The 15672-nt window shown below is 35.6% G+C and overlaps 2 protein-coding genes across 2 annotated transcripts; one reads left to right on the top strand and one right to left on the bottom strand.

Annotated features, from left to right (window-relative positions):
• Positions 1 to 469: 469 nt before the first annotated feature.
• Positions 470 to 2888, bottom strand: LOC108747954 (trichohyalin-like). Its single transcript, XM_018485856.1, has 3 exons — positions 2358 to 2888; positions 1783 to 2295; positions 470 to 562 (listed from the first exon to the last, which is right to left on the bottom strand). Exons 1-3 carry the CDS (start codon positions 2886 to 2888, stop codon positions 470 to 472), a joined length of 1137 nt encoding a protein of 378 aa, XP_018341358.1.
• A 1667-nt stretch (positions 2889 to 4555) lies between these two features.
• LOC108747953 (histone-lysine N-methyltransferase SETMAR-like) lies at positions 4556 to 5662 on the top strand (the record flags this gene model as incomplete). Its single annotated transcript, XM_018485854.1, has 2 exons — positions 4556 to 5343; positions 5626 to 5662. Coding segments are annotated over 2 exons (825 nt in total), but the record flags the coding sequence as incomplete, so codon positions are not given.
• Positions 5663 to 15672: the final 10010 nt, after the last annotated feature.

Below are 15672 nucleotides of genomic sequence, written 5' to 3'. Positions count from 1 at the left end.
CCAAACACAAACAAATAGACTGATCTGGCTGTAACTTGGTGTGTGTTCCTCCAAGAGATACTACTAACTAAATCTAACCTTGATACGCGCCAGTAGTGCCATCAGCAGTGACTTTGCACGGACTTTTCGAACGACCCTCTAATATATTAATAAATTATTGTTATTACTGAATAAATTATTTTTCAAATATATATATTTTTTATTTACTTCTGTTATTGTTAAAAATCATTAATGTATAATTTTCAATCAAAAATAATTAAATAACATTGCGTGTGTGCGTGCATGTGTGCGTGCTTGTAAATATATGTGTACGCGCGTGTTCAGTTATGTTAGGTTGGGTAGATGTTGCGTACGTCCTCTGACATTTTAAATATTTATTATAGTCTAAAATAAGGGTTGTTTCTTAACATAGGTCGTATATGGAGCTTCCCATTCTTCTTCTCACTTCTTTGCAGTATTATTATCGCCATTATGCGCAATGTTTCATCTTATATTCTTCCCACCATGGATCGAACGATCTCTCGAGATTAAAGACAATATCTTTGTCATTACCATTTTCTAACTAAGTTAATAAATATCAGCGTATTATTTCGTTTCCATGTAATTTCTTCAAATATTAATAATATTAATATTAAATTGTCAACCGAGATATAAGCTTTAAATATCTTATGTATTAATTAAAATTATGAATTAGCATAGAAATAAAACTATTATTACAAATGATATTTTGATTTGCATCGGTATAAATCAATGAGAGATCAAAGCGTAAAATCAAAATGATGTATTTGTTAACTGAAAATTAAGCAGAACCAAAAATTATTACTCTTCGAAAAAAATTAATGTATCAAATAAAAAATTAAAACTCAGATGCTATAATCTTAACTAATTAAGTTCAAATTAAATTCAAATTAAAAAGTAAAACACAAATGGTACTGTCCCTTGTTATTTACTTAACTTTAATAATATCATTCGTATAAAAGATTTGATATCAACAAAATTGGCGCGTGAAATTCCTCAACATTTTATGTATTATTTTTATAAAAGATTTGATATCAAAAACTGGTGCCAAGTTAAATCCCATTTCTTTATACCATGCCAAATTAAATAAATAATGCATATTAATCTAATGGTATGTATCATTTGTATAAAAGACTTGATATCAACAACTGTGGCGCCAAGTTAAATTTTACTCTCAAAATAAAAAGTAAAACCATATGTTACGTCCAAGTTCCGCGCGCATGCGAAGCTGAGGGAGTGAACGTAACAAAGAACCGAATTGTTAGACCGATGTTGAATGTTAGACCGATTTAGTCGTGTCCGGGCTCCGGACCTTAAGGAAGCCGTGGGGAAGGATCGACGCAAATCGGGAGGCGCTTCGCTTCGTCCTGAGACTCCTAACGAGCCGGGGGTCGAACGGAGGACGAAGCGGAAACCTCTGCTCGTGCTCCGCTAAATGGACACACGAGTCGGACGTACTTCAAAAAAGGCCCAAACTGGGTCAGTGCTGAGAGAGGCGCATTTTAACGCTAGCTGCGTCAGTATGGCCGTATGCCCTGACTTTCGGTCATGGAACTTAATCCAAGTAACCGGGAAGAGGGAGAAGTGCAATCGCGGGAGAGCTTAATAATACGAGGAGAGGTTATATTTAAATAAAGACTACCAAGAGGTTAATTTAATAATGATATAATTAAAAGAAGCAAACTTGAGTGATACCCCCCTTATTTCCTTTACTATTGCAGTTAATATTCTTATTTTTTCCCCCTTATTATCCTTTAATTTTACGTCATCCCTCTGCTTTTTACTCTTATCTACTATACTTCCATCCCCATTGTCCAAGGGCTCCCCACCTTTCTTATCTATACCTCCCCTCCTTTCCCATTTACCCTCCCTCCTTCCTATTCTTCCGCTCTTTCTACCTTCTTTCCCATCTCTTTCCCTTTCTCTCTCATCCAAACTACATTCATTCACATTTATTCTCACGCCTTCACTCTCTTCCTCTCCCTTTAACCTTCTCCTCTTCCCTGCACTCTCATCCCTTCCTTTCACACTCTCCCACCCCTCCCTACGTTCATTCCCCCCTTTTCTTTTACTCTTACTGCTATCACTCTTATCTATTACTCTATCTCTACATATCTCTTCCTTCTTCTCCGTTCTACCATCCTCCACCGTCTCTCTCTCCAGCCGTCGATCTCTCCCTTGTTCTCCATCTTCACCTTCATTCATCTCTTCGGCTTGTTCTCCGTTTAATTTACCCTCGCCGCTCTCGCAAAATCTCTTTCGATTTCCATTCTGTCCCTTTTATAGTTCCATACATACTTTATTTCTCCTATATATGCTTTTGCGTATCCGACTTTTACCATCCTTCCTTTTTTCTTCTCTTGATATGCCCATTCTCTTACCCTTTTCTGTATCCCCCTCTCTTTTCTTGTCATATCTTCATCCACATATATTTTCTTTTCTCTTAGCTTATACTTATTTTTCATAATCTTCCTCTTTTCTTCAAAGTTTTCTAATTCCACTAAAATAATTTTCTCTTCTTTGTCAATAACCCTTACCTCTTTCACTCTTATTTTTTCTCCACATATTCCATTACATAGATCTTCTACTACCTGTCTCTCTGTTCCTTCCTCAACTTGCTCTCCCTTAATCACAATATTCTTCTTCCTTTCTCTTCTTTCTCTTTCCTCTTCTCTCTTTTTTAACTCCGTCACCTCTCTTCGTAATTCCACATTTTCTTTCTTCAGTTCTTCTATCACTTTCGCATTCTTTTCACTCATTTTTTCCAGCTCTTTCTTCAGCTCAGTCATTACCTTCTTTTCTAAGTCTCTATTACTATCCTCTATTTTCTTGATAATTTCTTTCTTAGACCTTTCTTGATTCTCCCCCATGTTTTCCAGAATTTTTTCAATCTTTTCCATTTCTACTATTTTCGCCTTTTCTGTATCTATTATTATTTCAGCCGTCTTCCTCCGTTTTCCTTCCTTCTCCTCACCCTCACTATCGCTGTCTTGCTGCTCTCTTCCCCTCCTCCACAGCCACGATGAAATACCTGATATACTCTCTCTACTATTGCTTCTCTCCCTTCCCAGCTTTTCCGCGTTGGTCTCCCTCTCTTCCCCACTCTCGCTTCTTCTATTTGTCCCCGCTTGCTATTCGGTGCTGCCGCCTCTGAGCCGGTATCTTCCTTCTCTATCTCTAACCTCTCACTCATACCCCCTTCTCCGTGCTGCACCGTGTTCGTGCTCACCTGCTCACTCTACTGCCGTTTACTCTCTCTCCTTTTCTCTCTCTCTCTCTCTCCCTCTATCGTACTTGTCACGCCGTCATCGATGGCTGTAACGCTACGCCTTGCTCACTCAATAGATGGCAGCACCTGCCCCCGTCCCCCCTGTACTTAGCGTGGCTCTCACCACACGAGGCGATCGTTCTCACTTTCAGGTTATGTTAATTCTGACACTTTACCTGCAGTAATCTTCCGGGAACTCTCGATTTTTCCGGTGAAAAATACATGAACTTGTGGCACTTTCTAACTTGCCTAGGTCCTGAAACAGAGTAACGCCCGCGGGCACAAAGATGCAGAATACAATCTAATTTATTTGGCAGAAACAGTTTAGCGAACCTTTCAGTTACTCACCGGAAACGGAAGTCAATTTTGTGATATTGTTTTGTATAATATTTTAAAGGAGAATTAAATAACTACTATTTTAGTTGAAAGACAAAATGTCTTTGAATGAATTGTGATATAATAATTTTATTTAAGAGGAATTTAAACCATTTGGATTGGAATAGAAGATCCTTCAATAAGATATATGTATACTTAAGTTTCATTGCATAAAAATTAAAAATAGTACAATTTGGATTAAGTAAATAATATAATATAATAAAGATAATATCATTTGGATTTTACTTTTTATTTTGAAGTTAACTTGGCGCCACAGTTGTTAATATCAAATCTTTTAAACAAATGATACATATTATTAGATTAATATTCATTATTTATTTAATTTAGTATGGTATAAAAAAATGGGATTTAACTTGGCACCAGTTTTTGATATTAAATTTTTTTACAAATAATACATAAAATTTTGAGGAATTTTACTTGGCGCCAATTTTGTTAAAATCAAATCTTTTATACAAATGATACATATCATTAGAGCTAAGTAAATAACAAGGGACAGTACCATTTGTGTTTTACTTTTTAATTTGATAGAATTTTACTTGATTAGTTAAGATTTTAGCATCTGAGTTTTAATTTTTCATTTGATACATTAATTTTTTTTGAAGAGTAATAATTTTTGACAGAGAATTAAAGTTGCCATTACTTGAGTTAGCATAAGAAGACCTTCAATAAGTACGAGAGTGGTCTCAGAAGTACCCGACCTAACGTACAGATAGCGGTTGTTGTATAAAAAAAAATCACTGTAGGGGAAAGCACCAACTTTCTAAAGCTTAACTATGAAGTTTGAAGATGCTACGTTGTTCAGTACTTGTTTGGCAGCCATCAATAGTAGACGATTTCGGTGAATTTGCAAAGATGGAAAAAATTGGTTATCGTTATGTGATACAATACTTTCATTTGAAAGGTCTTAGCCCAAACAATATCAAAGCCGAGCTGGATTCTACTCTGGAGGAGTCTGCTTCTTCGTTTACAACAATAAAATATTGGGTGACAGAATTTAAACGAGGCCGTACGAGCTGCGAAGACGAACATCGCAGTGGTCGACCAAGTGAGGTGGCCATTCCAGAAATGGTGCAGAAAATCCACAAAATGGTATTGGGTGACCGTCGATTGAAAGTGCGCGAGCTAGCAGACATGGTAAACATTTCAAAAAGTGCTGTACATCGCATATTGACTGAAAATTTGGAGATGAGAAAACTGTGCGCAAGGTGGATGCCGCGCTTGCTCACAATCGAACAAAAGCAGCGTCGAGAGGATGTTTCAATCGAGTGTTTAGTGATGTTTCGCAGCAACAAAGTCGAATTTTTGCGCCGATTCATAACCATGGATGGAACATGGGTCCACCACTTCACACCTGAAACGAAGGAACAGTCGAAGCAATGGACTGAAAATGGGGAATCGACTCCGAAGAAAGCAAAAACAGTTCCATCGGCAGGCAAGGTCATGGCGTCAGTTTTCTGGGATGCACGTGGCATAATTTTCATTGATTACTTTCAGAAAGGAAGAACAATCAATGGCGAGTATTATGCGAACTTATTGCAGCGTTTGGGTGATGAAATCAAGGAAAAACGGTCACATTTGGTGAAAAAGAAAGTGTTGTTTCATCAAGACAATGTACCAGTTCACACATCCATTATCGCGATGGCCAAAATCAATGAGTTAAAGTTCGAATTGCTTCCCCATGCACCCTATTCGACAGATTTAGCCCCCTCGGATTATTTTCTCTTTCCAATCTTGAAAAAATGGCTCGGTGGTAGAAGATTTACCAATGAAGAGGTGGAGTCTGCGGTTAATGGCTATTTTGAGGAGTTCAACGATTCTTATTATAAACAGGCCATCGAAGCTATTGAACATCGCTGGGAAAAGTGTATCGAGCTAAAAGGAAACTAACATATGTTGAGAAATAAAGATATTTTTTCCCAAATTTTTTGTGTTTTCTTTGTTAGGTCGGGTACTTCTGAGACCACCCTCGTATATCCATGAAGAGAAACTACTTTTAATTGAGTTGAATACTTGTGGTATTATATACAAAGGGCCGGTTTCACCAACTCGATTAAGCCAAATTGATGATGAACTGTCCATAAGTGATCAATTCTACTAAACAGCAAACACAATTAGTCAGTTCCACGGCCAATTAAGTAATTAGCATTGGTGAAACCGGCTCAAATGATTCTTCACAAGAAACACGCATACTTAGCGCTTTTTTTACCTTTTTTTAAAAAAGTAAGTTTGTACAAATAACAAGAAACAGTACCATTTGTTTTAAATACAAAGCGCCGCTACGGTCTGAACGTTAAGACGTTGAATTATTATATATATTCATTTAAATGAATTAATTTCAGAAATTATAATTGCGTGCTGATATGGTCGTCGGACTTTCAACGCAATAAATCTGTGTGTGTGTGAAATATTAATAATCTCCCAAATTTCCCAAATTTAATCTTAAAAAACTATAATAAACTTATTGCGAAAAATATTGCCTCAGCCGGGAGTCGAACCCTGATTTCTTGCATTCTATGCGAGCGTCCATTTGTGTTTTACTTTTTAATTTAATAGAACTTAATTAGTAAATTGTAGCATATCATTAACTCGATGAACATTTCAAAAAAATGTTTATACTTTCATTTTAGAATCAATTCAAAAAATTATTTTATTAGAACATGACTGAAAAATCTTTTAATGCTGCGTTTTTTATTTTATTTTATGTCGTTTTTTAAGGCTTCTGTATAGTCATTACAGTCATATTGAATTATGATATCAGAAGCAAGAAATGACATGTTAATTTTTATTGCTATTATTATGTGCTATTTATAAATAAAGAAATTTTTGGATAAAACAAAATTATGAGATTGCTTCAAAATATTTGTAAAAATGGACGAAAACTATGCTTATCTTTCCGGTGAAAATTTTTCTCATAATTTTTATACGAATTGGAACATTTTTCAGAAATACTCAGAAATATTCGGAAAGTTTACATCTTCTCTCAGAATTTTTTATACAAATAAATTCTGAAATATATTCTGAAATTTCTTATTCCATAATTAAATAAAAATATTAAAAAATTTTTTTATATTTTATAACATTTTATCAGAAATTATACTTACAAAAAAATTTTAGAAATCTTATAATATTTCATAATTAATAGATAAAATATTTAACATATAAAAATAACATATAAAAATAACATATAAAAATAACATATAAAAAATTTTGAAAAAAGTTGTAGAAAGATTTTTTGAAAAATGTTCCAATTCGTATAAAAAGTATGAGAAAGTTATAGAATTATATAGAAATTCTGAAAAATTATATGAAAAATTCTGAGAAAAATTTTCACCAGGGCTCCTCTGACAATCAATAAATAATTGTCAAAAATGATAAAAGGTACACGAAGTGTTTTTATTCAATGCGCATGCGTAGCTTATATTCATTTAGACATGCCTTTTATCACTTTCTATAATTATTTACTGACTGTCAAGGGGGATCAGCATAGTTTTCATTCATTTTTCCAATGTTTTAAAACAATCTCATCATTTTGTTATCTCCAAATTGTCTTTATTTATAAATGTAATAAAAATTACGTGTAATTTCTCGTTTATGAGAAGAAAATCGTTTAATCGAGAAAAATTTAATGAATCTCTCTGGTGGCGGTGCCACATACTGCTCGACAAAATTCCATTTCTATTTAATTGACAGAAATGTAGATTAAATATTTTACGAAAACGATTTTCAACAGATTGTAGCAATATTTATGATAATAAGTTTGCTACAGCATTTCCGCTCGTTTGCGCAAACAATCGTTGTCCGCATAATGTCTCTAGATTGTCTTAAACAAAATTATTAGTGATGACAACAATATGGCAATTGAAGAGAAACTTGTGCTAAGTATTTATTTCTTTTTTTATGCCAAGGAACGTGTTGTTATCTAAATTTTCTGGATCCAAGATTAATAATATTATTATGCCCGTGCCTTGCCGACATCCGTGGCATATGCAAGCGAGCGCGTTGCTGAGACAATCAGCAAATCAATCGTCTAATAAGATAGACAGATTTGGATGTGGGCTGTTGGCGCTTGATTGCTCCATCTTACATCTTTGGCTGATTGCTCCATCTTACATCTTTCGCGGTATTCTGTTCTGCATTCTTGATTAATAAACGCTTCTTGTTCTTCTTTCTTAACATTAATGTTGTTTATTTCGGCGGTTCGGGAATGTGTATGCGCGTCTGTGAACGCGACCTCGTAAATCGGCCATGCGGGCGCAACATTTTGAAGGTTCGTCCGCTTGGACATTCAATGCGTGCTGTGTGAGAGTCAACTTCTCGGAAAAGAATTATTGCTCCGGAGCAATCTCTTGTTGTGACGACTGTGATGAGGATGTCGCAAGAAATGTCACCTATGATGATATCTTCAGACCGTTTTGCAGGAGGTGCAGCAGCTGCAAAGAGGAGCAACGGCACGCACGAGCCGAATACTGGGAGTCTGCACCACAGAAGTGAAACTAGTATTAACTCATGGTTCCGATAACCATTTTCGCAAATAGAATAATAAACATACGAAGCGTACTGCGTAGTACAGGTACGTACAAGTTTCCATCAAACAGTTAACCTACAAAAGGTACATACAATAAATAGATTTAATTTATTATAATGGTTAATATTACTATCAATCTGTTATCTTTTAAGTCTTTATTTTTAGAGAAACGTAACCTCATCCCAGTGAATTTGCACTTTTTATTCTTTGGAATCATCGAGACAAAACAAATTAATAGGTTTTTGTACAGAATTTACAGAAAAAGAGGTTATATTGATGTTAATTTTATTTCAGCCTATTTTGCTAATCCACAAATCATACATGGCTACTTGGACACGGAACACGTATCTGCACGAGTACAAGGTAATCAAAGTAATTAAATGTTTACATTTGTGTATTCTAATTAACAAATCTTTTTTTTTTTTGTGTTATTTTATATACTTTTCTTTTCTACAATAGTTAATGTCCGGGCACTTAATATATTTCTTTTTAATGTGCAGTAATTGTTCTCTAAAGTAATGTACCTATATGACAAATGGATGTGTCAATTCAAGAATATTGTGCTATTGGTGGCTGTAACTAACAGGTAAATAATGTTAAATAAAAATTTTAATCATAATAAATTACCATTAACTAATTACCATTACAATCACAATCATATCGTATTTATATGTTACAACGACAAGAAAATTATTATTTTATCAATTCAGCCGGCAAAAACAATAATTTTGAACAAATGGATGAGGAGGGGTCTAGTTTATATTCTTTTAATTTGTCTTTCACACCTCGACATATTGCAAAATATGTATATATTAAATAAATTTTATATGCAAGGAATGTGTTTAAATTCGCATTTAAGAATTTAGATTTGAATTGTACTCGTATCATATTGAGAGCACATTAGTCAGAAATATAAAGAAAATAAGAGTATTATACTTTGTTCTAAAATTTTATTGGTAATTATATCTTTCTATCCTAAAGTATTTTATGTACTGTATTATTATAACATCTTAGAATATTATGCCTAAACATATGTTACGTCCATATAAAGGGTATCCCAAAATTAACACAAGATTTGAATTAAATAGAAAACACAGTTTTTAGTCTTTTGATTGTTATTTTTTTATTGAATCATAAAGTACATAGAATAGGGTTATTTGTGGAATAACACATCGGGCAAATGGCCTCCACGGCTTTGAATGCACATACGCACTCATTTGTCGAAATTTTCCATGACCATTTTGCATAAATGTGGCTGAATTTCGTTGATGCAGCGTTGAATCTCCTCCTTTAATGCACGGGTGGTTGTGGGCTTGTTGACATAGACCTGTGATTTCAAATAACCCCATAAAAAGAAATCTAATGGTGTTAAATCACACGATCTAGGGGGCCAATTCTGATCACCTAAACGAGAGAGTACACGACCTGGAAACGTCTCATGCAGTAACTGAATTGTTTCACGAGCTGTATGGCATGTGGCACCGTCTTGTTGAAACCACATATTGGCCACATCAATATCATCCAATTTCGGCAGAAAGAACTGTGTTATCATGTAGCGATATCGAGCACCAGTAACAGTCACTGCTTGCCCAGCCTCATTTTCAAAAAAGTATGGTCCAATGATGCCTCCAGCCCAAAATCCACACCAAACAGTGACACGTTGTGGATGCATTTGTTTTTCGACAATCACATGTGGGTTCTCCGTACCCCAAAAGCGGCAATTTTGGCGATTAACAAAGCCATCAAGGTGAAAATGTGCTTCATCGCTTAGGATGATTTTGCTCGAAAAATCAGCATCCATTTGTTGAATAATGAACACACGTTGTTCTATCGTGTAACGCTCCATTTTCACTAACCCTAAACTGTCAGCTGTTAAATTGTTTTTTTTTTGGGTTGCCAACACTTTACTGCACAAATGGCGGCAAATTCAAATCTTGCGTTAATTTTGGGACACCCTTTATTATAGATGCATGCCATGATTCTTTTCTTTCGAAAGAATCGGCTCTATGTCGCAACACTCGCGTCTACGAGATTCGAGTAGAATCCTCTGATAATGGTCTGATAGAAATGAAAAAAGAGTCCGGACAAGCTCCGTGAAAAAACGCCAATCAACCCTTAATGCAGGTCCGAAAGGTGACAAGATTGCGAAAGACATTATAAATGCACCTAAGTCATGCAATAGAAAAAATCCAAGCTTTGTCGTCCCAGATTGACCAACAATTTCATCTTCAGAAAACAGGCGCCACGTCGCGCTTGATAACTTCCTAGGGTAGCGTTATCTAAGATCGGACCCGCGACTAATAATGGTTGGCCTGCACGCAAAACTAGTTGTGTACGGTAACCATCTGTTTACCTAGTTATATTTTCCGCGAGGATAATAGAATTTGTCATTCGTCCGGAATAATCTTTAAAGAAAAACGTAAATCATTTCTTTTTTTCTCGAAACCTCTCTAACGGTGCATTTTAGATTAACAATGATAGAACGACATTGCAACTAAGACAAAGGGCATTACGTCCTTTTTTCGGAGTATAAATAGACCTTGCGGAAGCGTTAATTAGGACGAAAGTCCAGGTAATCCGATTCACATTAGTACTCAAAAAAATTTCAAACAGTTCCCGTCAGTTCGTGCAAAACTAGAACCTTGGCTCATCGCACATCTCAGTGTTTAAATACGCCGTGTGCTCTCTGAAATCATCTTTATTCATTGGAATACCCTCCTGGCGCTCTTGCGCGGACAGTGGGCCTTCTCATCATCGAGTAAATATCCATCCCAGGTTTTTGTGGACTAAGTCCTATGCAGATAAACAGTAAGTAGGCCTGTCATTCCATCCACTTATCCACACATCTCCCCGTATGAGTGCACACACATAAGTACACACACACACACACATACACACACACACACACACACACACACACACACACACTTTTTTTTTCACGCACGCACGCACGCACGCACGCACGCATATCTTTCTGTTCAGGTAATATATTTTATCAATGTTTAATACATGAAAGCATATTAGAAAAGTATTTTTTTTTATAAATGCAAAGCTTGTATATTAAATATATGGAAAAAAGTTTTATCAGCCCAGTTGCAATTGAGCCATATCACATGAAAATAATTTTTTCAAGTTCTCTTGTTTCATGAATGATAAGAAAAATAAAGTTAAATATTTTTATTTGTAAAGAAAGGACAAAAAGTAATATTCTCTTGTAATTTTATAGAAAAACTATTGTATAATTCAATCGGAAGAAATATGAATATTCACCCTTCAGTCACATGATTTACATGGACCTGCTACATTCAAACTCTGTAAAGTTCTGATTGCACGATGTAATAAAACAACAACTGTGATGTGCTAATAGCACATAGTATGTAAGTTTTAGAATAATTGTTCTATGCTAGCTGTGGGATAATTCTTGTGATGTTGCGGGAACTAACAATAAGTACGAAGCATGGCATTTTTATTAATAGATACGTGTAAATATTGGTGCAAATATCTAAAGTGTACGAATACTACATTGATCTAGTAGATAATTCTTATCATAACAAGTAATAACCAGCATTTCTATAGATACTAGGTCCGCAACTAAGTTTCCGGGTTTCACACATGGATGGCGCTAACGACACATGTAGTCGACATACATGTCTGAAGTTGTGTTTTTTTTATAGCTTGGACATCTGTTAACAATAACCAATCGTAATACCAACACATATCGCAACGCAAAAATATTTTTTCTAACAACGAAGATGTCGAGTTTTATGCCAAATAAACAGCATTTGTGGGAAGCTTTGCTTTTCTGCTTTAACTTGAAAAAAATGCAGCTGAAGCACGTCGTTTGCTTGGAGGCCTACGGCGAACATGCACCATCGAAAACTACCTGTGAAGATTGGTTTAAACGCTTCAGAAGTGGCGATTTCGACACTGTGGAGCTTGGAAGACCAAAAACAATTGAGGACGCAGATCTGCAAACACAAGATCAACTTGCGGAGCATTAAACATGAAAAATTCAAAAGGAAGAAAAATGGGTGCCGCATGAGTTGACTGAAAGACAGATGGAAAATCGAAGAGCCACTTCCGAAATTTTGCTTTTGCGGCATGAAAGAAAGAGTTTTCTGCATCGAATTGTTACTGGCGATGAGAAGTGGATATATTTCGAGAATCCCAAACGTAAAAAACCGTGGCTTTCACCTGGCGAAGCATCAACATCGACGGCACGGCCAAATCGCTTCGGAAAGAAGACAATGCTCTGCCTTTGGTGGGACCAGAAAGGAATCGTGTACTATGAGCTGCTGAAAACGGGCGAAACTGTCAATGGGCATCGCTACCGATAACAACTGATCAATTTGAACCATGCATTGCTCGAAAAACGGCCAGAATGGGACACGAGATACGAACGAGTGATATTGCAACACGTCAACGCTCCGTGCCATCGCACTTCTATCGTCCAGGAAAACGCTGAAATTGGATCTGCTACCGCACCCGCCATATTCGCTAGACCTGGCCCCTTCCGATTATCACTTGTTTCGGTCGATGCCGCATGGCTTGGCTGAGCTACACTTGGCCAATTTCGAAGAAGTGCAAAATTGGTTGGCTTCGGTCCAAAGACGCGTCGTTTTATCGTCACGGTATTCATGTATTGCCAGAGAGATGGCAAAAATGTGTAGCTAGCGAGGGACGATACTTTGAATAAACCATTTTTTGTATTTCTCTTGAAATTTTTCATTTTTCATGGATCAAAAAAACCCGGAAACTTAGTTGCGGACCTAGTATCTCAAAGAAGAATTTGCAATATCAGTAAAGATGTAAAATGTGATTATTTTTGTATCTGCATTTTGAGTCTAAACATTTTTTGAATATGTCAAAATATAAACTGAATTGGAACGCAATTCCTCTTGAAAATGGAGAAAATTGTGTATTCTCAAATAGACAGTCTGAAATATTTTTAATCATGAAAATACTCGGTGCAAGATTCCTCCGATGAATATAAATAACAATGCTGAATGTGGGACACTTCTCCAAGTGTTGATGTAAATTGTAATGAAGTTACTCTTTCAACAATCCATGATATTTCTTGTTACTTCCCAACTTCATGTCATATAATAGTTATCCAGCACTTGTCTCTGATTTTGTTTCTTCTTTAGCTGCACAAAGTACAGCCTCAATTAATGAAAATGATATATAGAAATGCTTGTTTCAAATAAAACTAAATTAAATTTCTAGTCGATAATGAAATGCATAATAAAACTGTGATTCCGAAGGGATATTTGAAAGGCATCAATTTATCGCAAAAGCAATTATCATCAACAAACAAAAAATATATAAAATACATCAACAAATTGTCTAAATTGCGAAGGCTTTTAAAAAATAAAAGACAACACAATTGCAATTATAAAAGACTTATATGACAGTAAGAAATTTTAATTTATTGATAAATCTTTAAAGTGACAAAAAAATTTATATAATCTCAAATTATAAATGCTAATAGAAAGCTACTGGAAAACGATTGAGAATAAAACTTTAACACTTTTAATTTATAAACGCAGTCCTCACTTATATAAATATTTAAAAACAAGATAATCAAGTTCTCTAAAGAAAAATTTGAAAAATAATAAATAAAATGCTAATTTGAGCCAATACTGGTTATTAGCGTATATTTTATACTATTTATTCAAAGTGAATATTAAATGTATACGTTTCGACTTCGTCAAGGTTCTCTTCAATATAAAGAAATTTACTTAAAATATTAATAACAAAATTATATAGTGATGGCGCATAGCGAGTATAAACTATTAACGTATAAAATGCGAAAAAATTGTGGTGGTGATATCCGAGTTAATCTTGGTCATCAAATTACTAAGCTTACTAAAAAGAAAGAGATTTTTTTGTTTTGAAACGATCGACCAAAAGGAATTAAAAAATATTTTAAATTGCTAACATAAAGTTATCCGCAAAAAAACTTACGCTAAAATAACTTACATGACTGTCAAGATTGAACTGTTTTTATAAGGTTTATTGTACACGTTTCTTTAAACTGTCCCATTTACTGTGTAATATTGGGAGTATAAATAAGTTTCCGCCATTTAACAAACAATGGCGCTACCAGTATGTTATAAAATTATCAGCTGTAAAACGTCATACATCTGTTGGACATCTGGCAAGAACATAACTTTGAAATATTAGCGATTTTGCATCAGCATCTTATATCTTTTTTCGTGCAAAAATGTCGAGTTTTGAGCCGAATAAGCATCATTTGCGGGAGCTTTTGATTTACTTCTTTAATTTGAAGAATTCTGCAGCTGAGGCGCATTGATTGCTTGTAGAAGCATATGGTGAGACTGCTTTAAGTGAGAGAAGTTGCCATGAGTGGTTTCAAAAGTTTAAAAACGGTGAATTTGACGTCGAAGACAAAGAACGTAGCGGAAGGCCGAAAGTGTACGAAGACGCGGAATTGGAAGCATTATTGGATGAAGATTCGTGCCAAACGCAAGAAGCACTTGCACTTACATTAGGAGTGACTCAACCAGCAATTTCACATCGCTTAAAATCGTTGGGAATGATTCAAAAGCAAGGAAATTGGGTTCCATATGAACTGAAGCCGAGAAACGTTGAACGCCGATTTTTCACATGTGAAATGCTGCTTGCCAGGCATAAACGAAAGGGTTTTTTGCACCGTGTAGTCACTGGTGATGAAAAATGGATCCACTATGATAACCCAAAGAAGAAGAAATCATGGGGATCACCTGGCCATGCTTCAACATCGACAGCCAAGCCGAACATTCATAAGAAAAAGCTCATGTTGTGTATTTGGTGGGATCAGCTAGGTGTTGTTTATTATGAGTTGCTCAAACCGAACGAAACCATTACTGGGGCTCTCTACCGAACACAATTGATGAGATTGAGCCGAGCACTTAAGGAAAAACGCGCCCACTACTAGACTCCAGACACGACAAAGTTATTCTTCTGCATGATAATGCTCGTCCACATGTTGCGGCGCCGGTCAAAACCTACTTGGAAACACTCAATTGGGAAGTTTTACCCCACCCGCCATATTCACCAGACATTGCTCCTTCTGATTACTACCTGTTTCGATCGATGGCACATGGCCTGTCTGAGCAACACTTCACATCATATGAAGATACCAAAAATTAGGTCGATTCGTGGATAGCTTCAAAAGATGAAGCATTTTTCCGATGCGGTATCCGTATGCTGCCAGAAAGATGGAAAAAAGTAGTGGCTAGCGATGGACAATACTTCGAATAAAACATTAGGTACCGTTCTTTCACAATAAATGCGCAATTTTTGATAAAAAAACGGCGGAAACTTATTTATACAGGGTGGGGCAAAAGTCCCGCTACCATATAAAATTTGGACGTCTACACAACACAACGGTTAAAGCTAAACTGAGCTATACGTCACATAACCAAAATCAAAATTGTAGCGGGATTTTTGCCCCACCCTG

The sequence above is a fragment of the Trachymyrmex septentrionalis genome, unplaced genomic scaffold (genome assembly GCF_001594115.1).
Source record: "Trachymyrmex septentrionalis isolate Tsep2-gDNA-1 unplaced genomic scaffold, Tsep1.0 scaffold207, whole genome shotgun sequence".
NCBI classification, from domain to species: Eukaryota; Metazoa; Arthropoda; class Insecta; order Hymenoptera; family Formicidae; genus Trachymyrmex; species Trachymyrmex septentrionalis.
The sequence above is the reverse complement of the archived record's forward strand: the minus strand, read 5'-3'. Positions and strand labels throughout refer to the sequence as shown.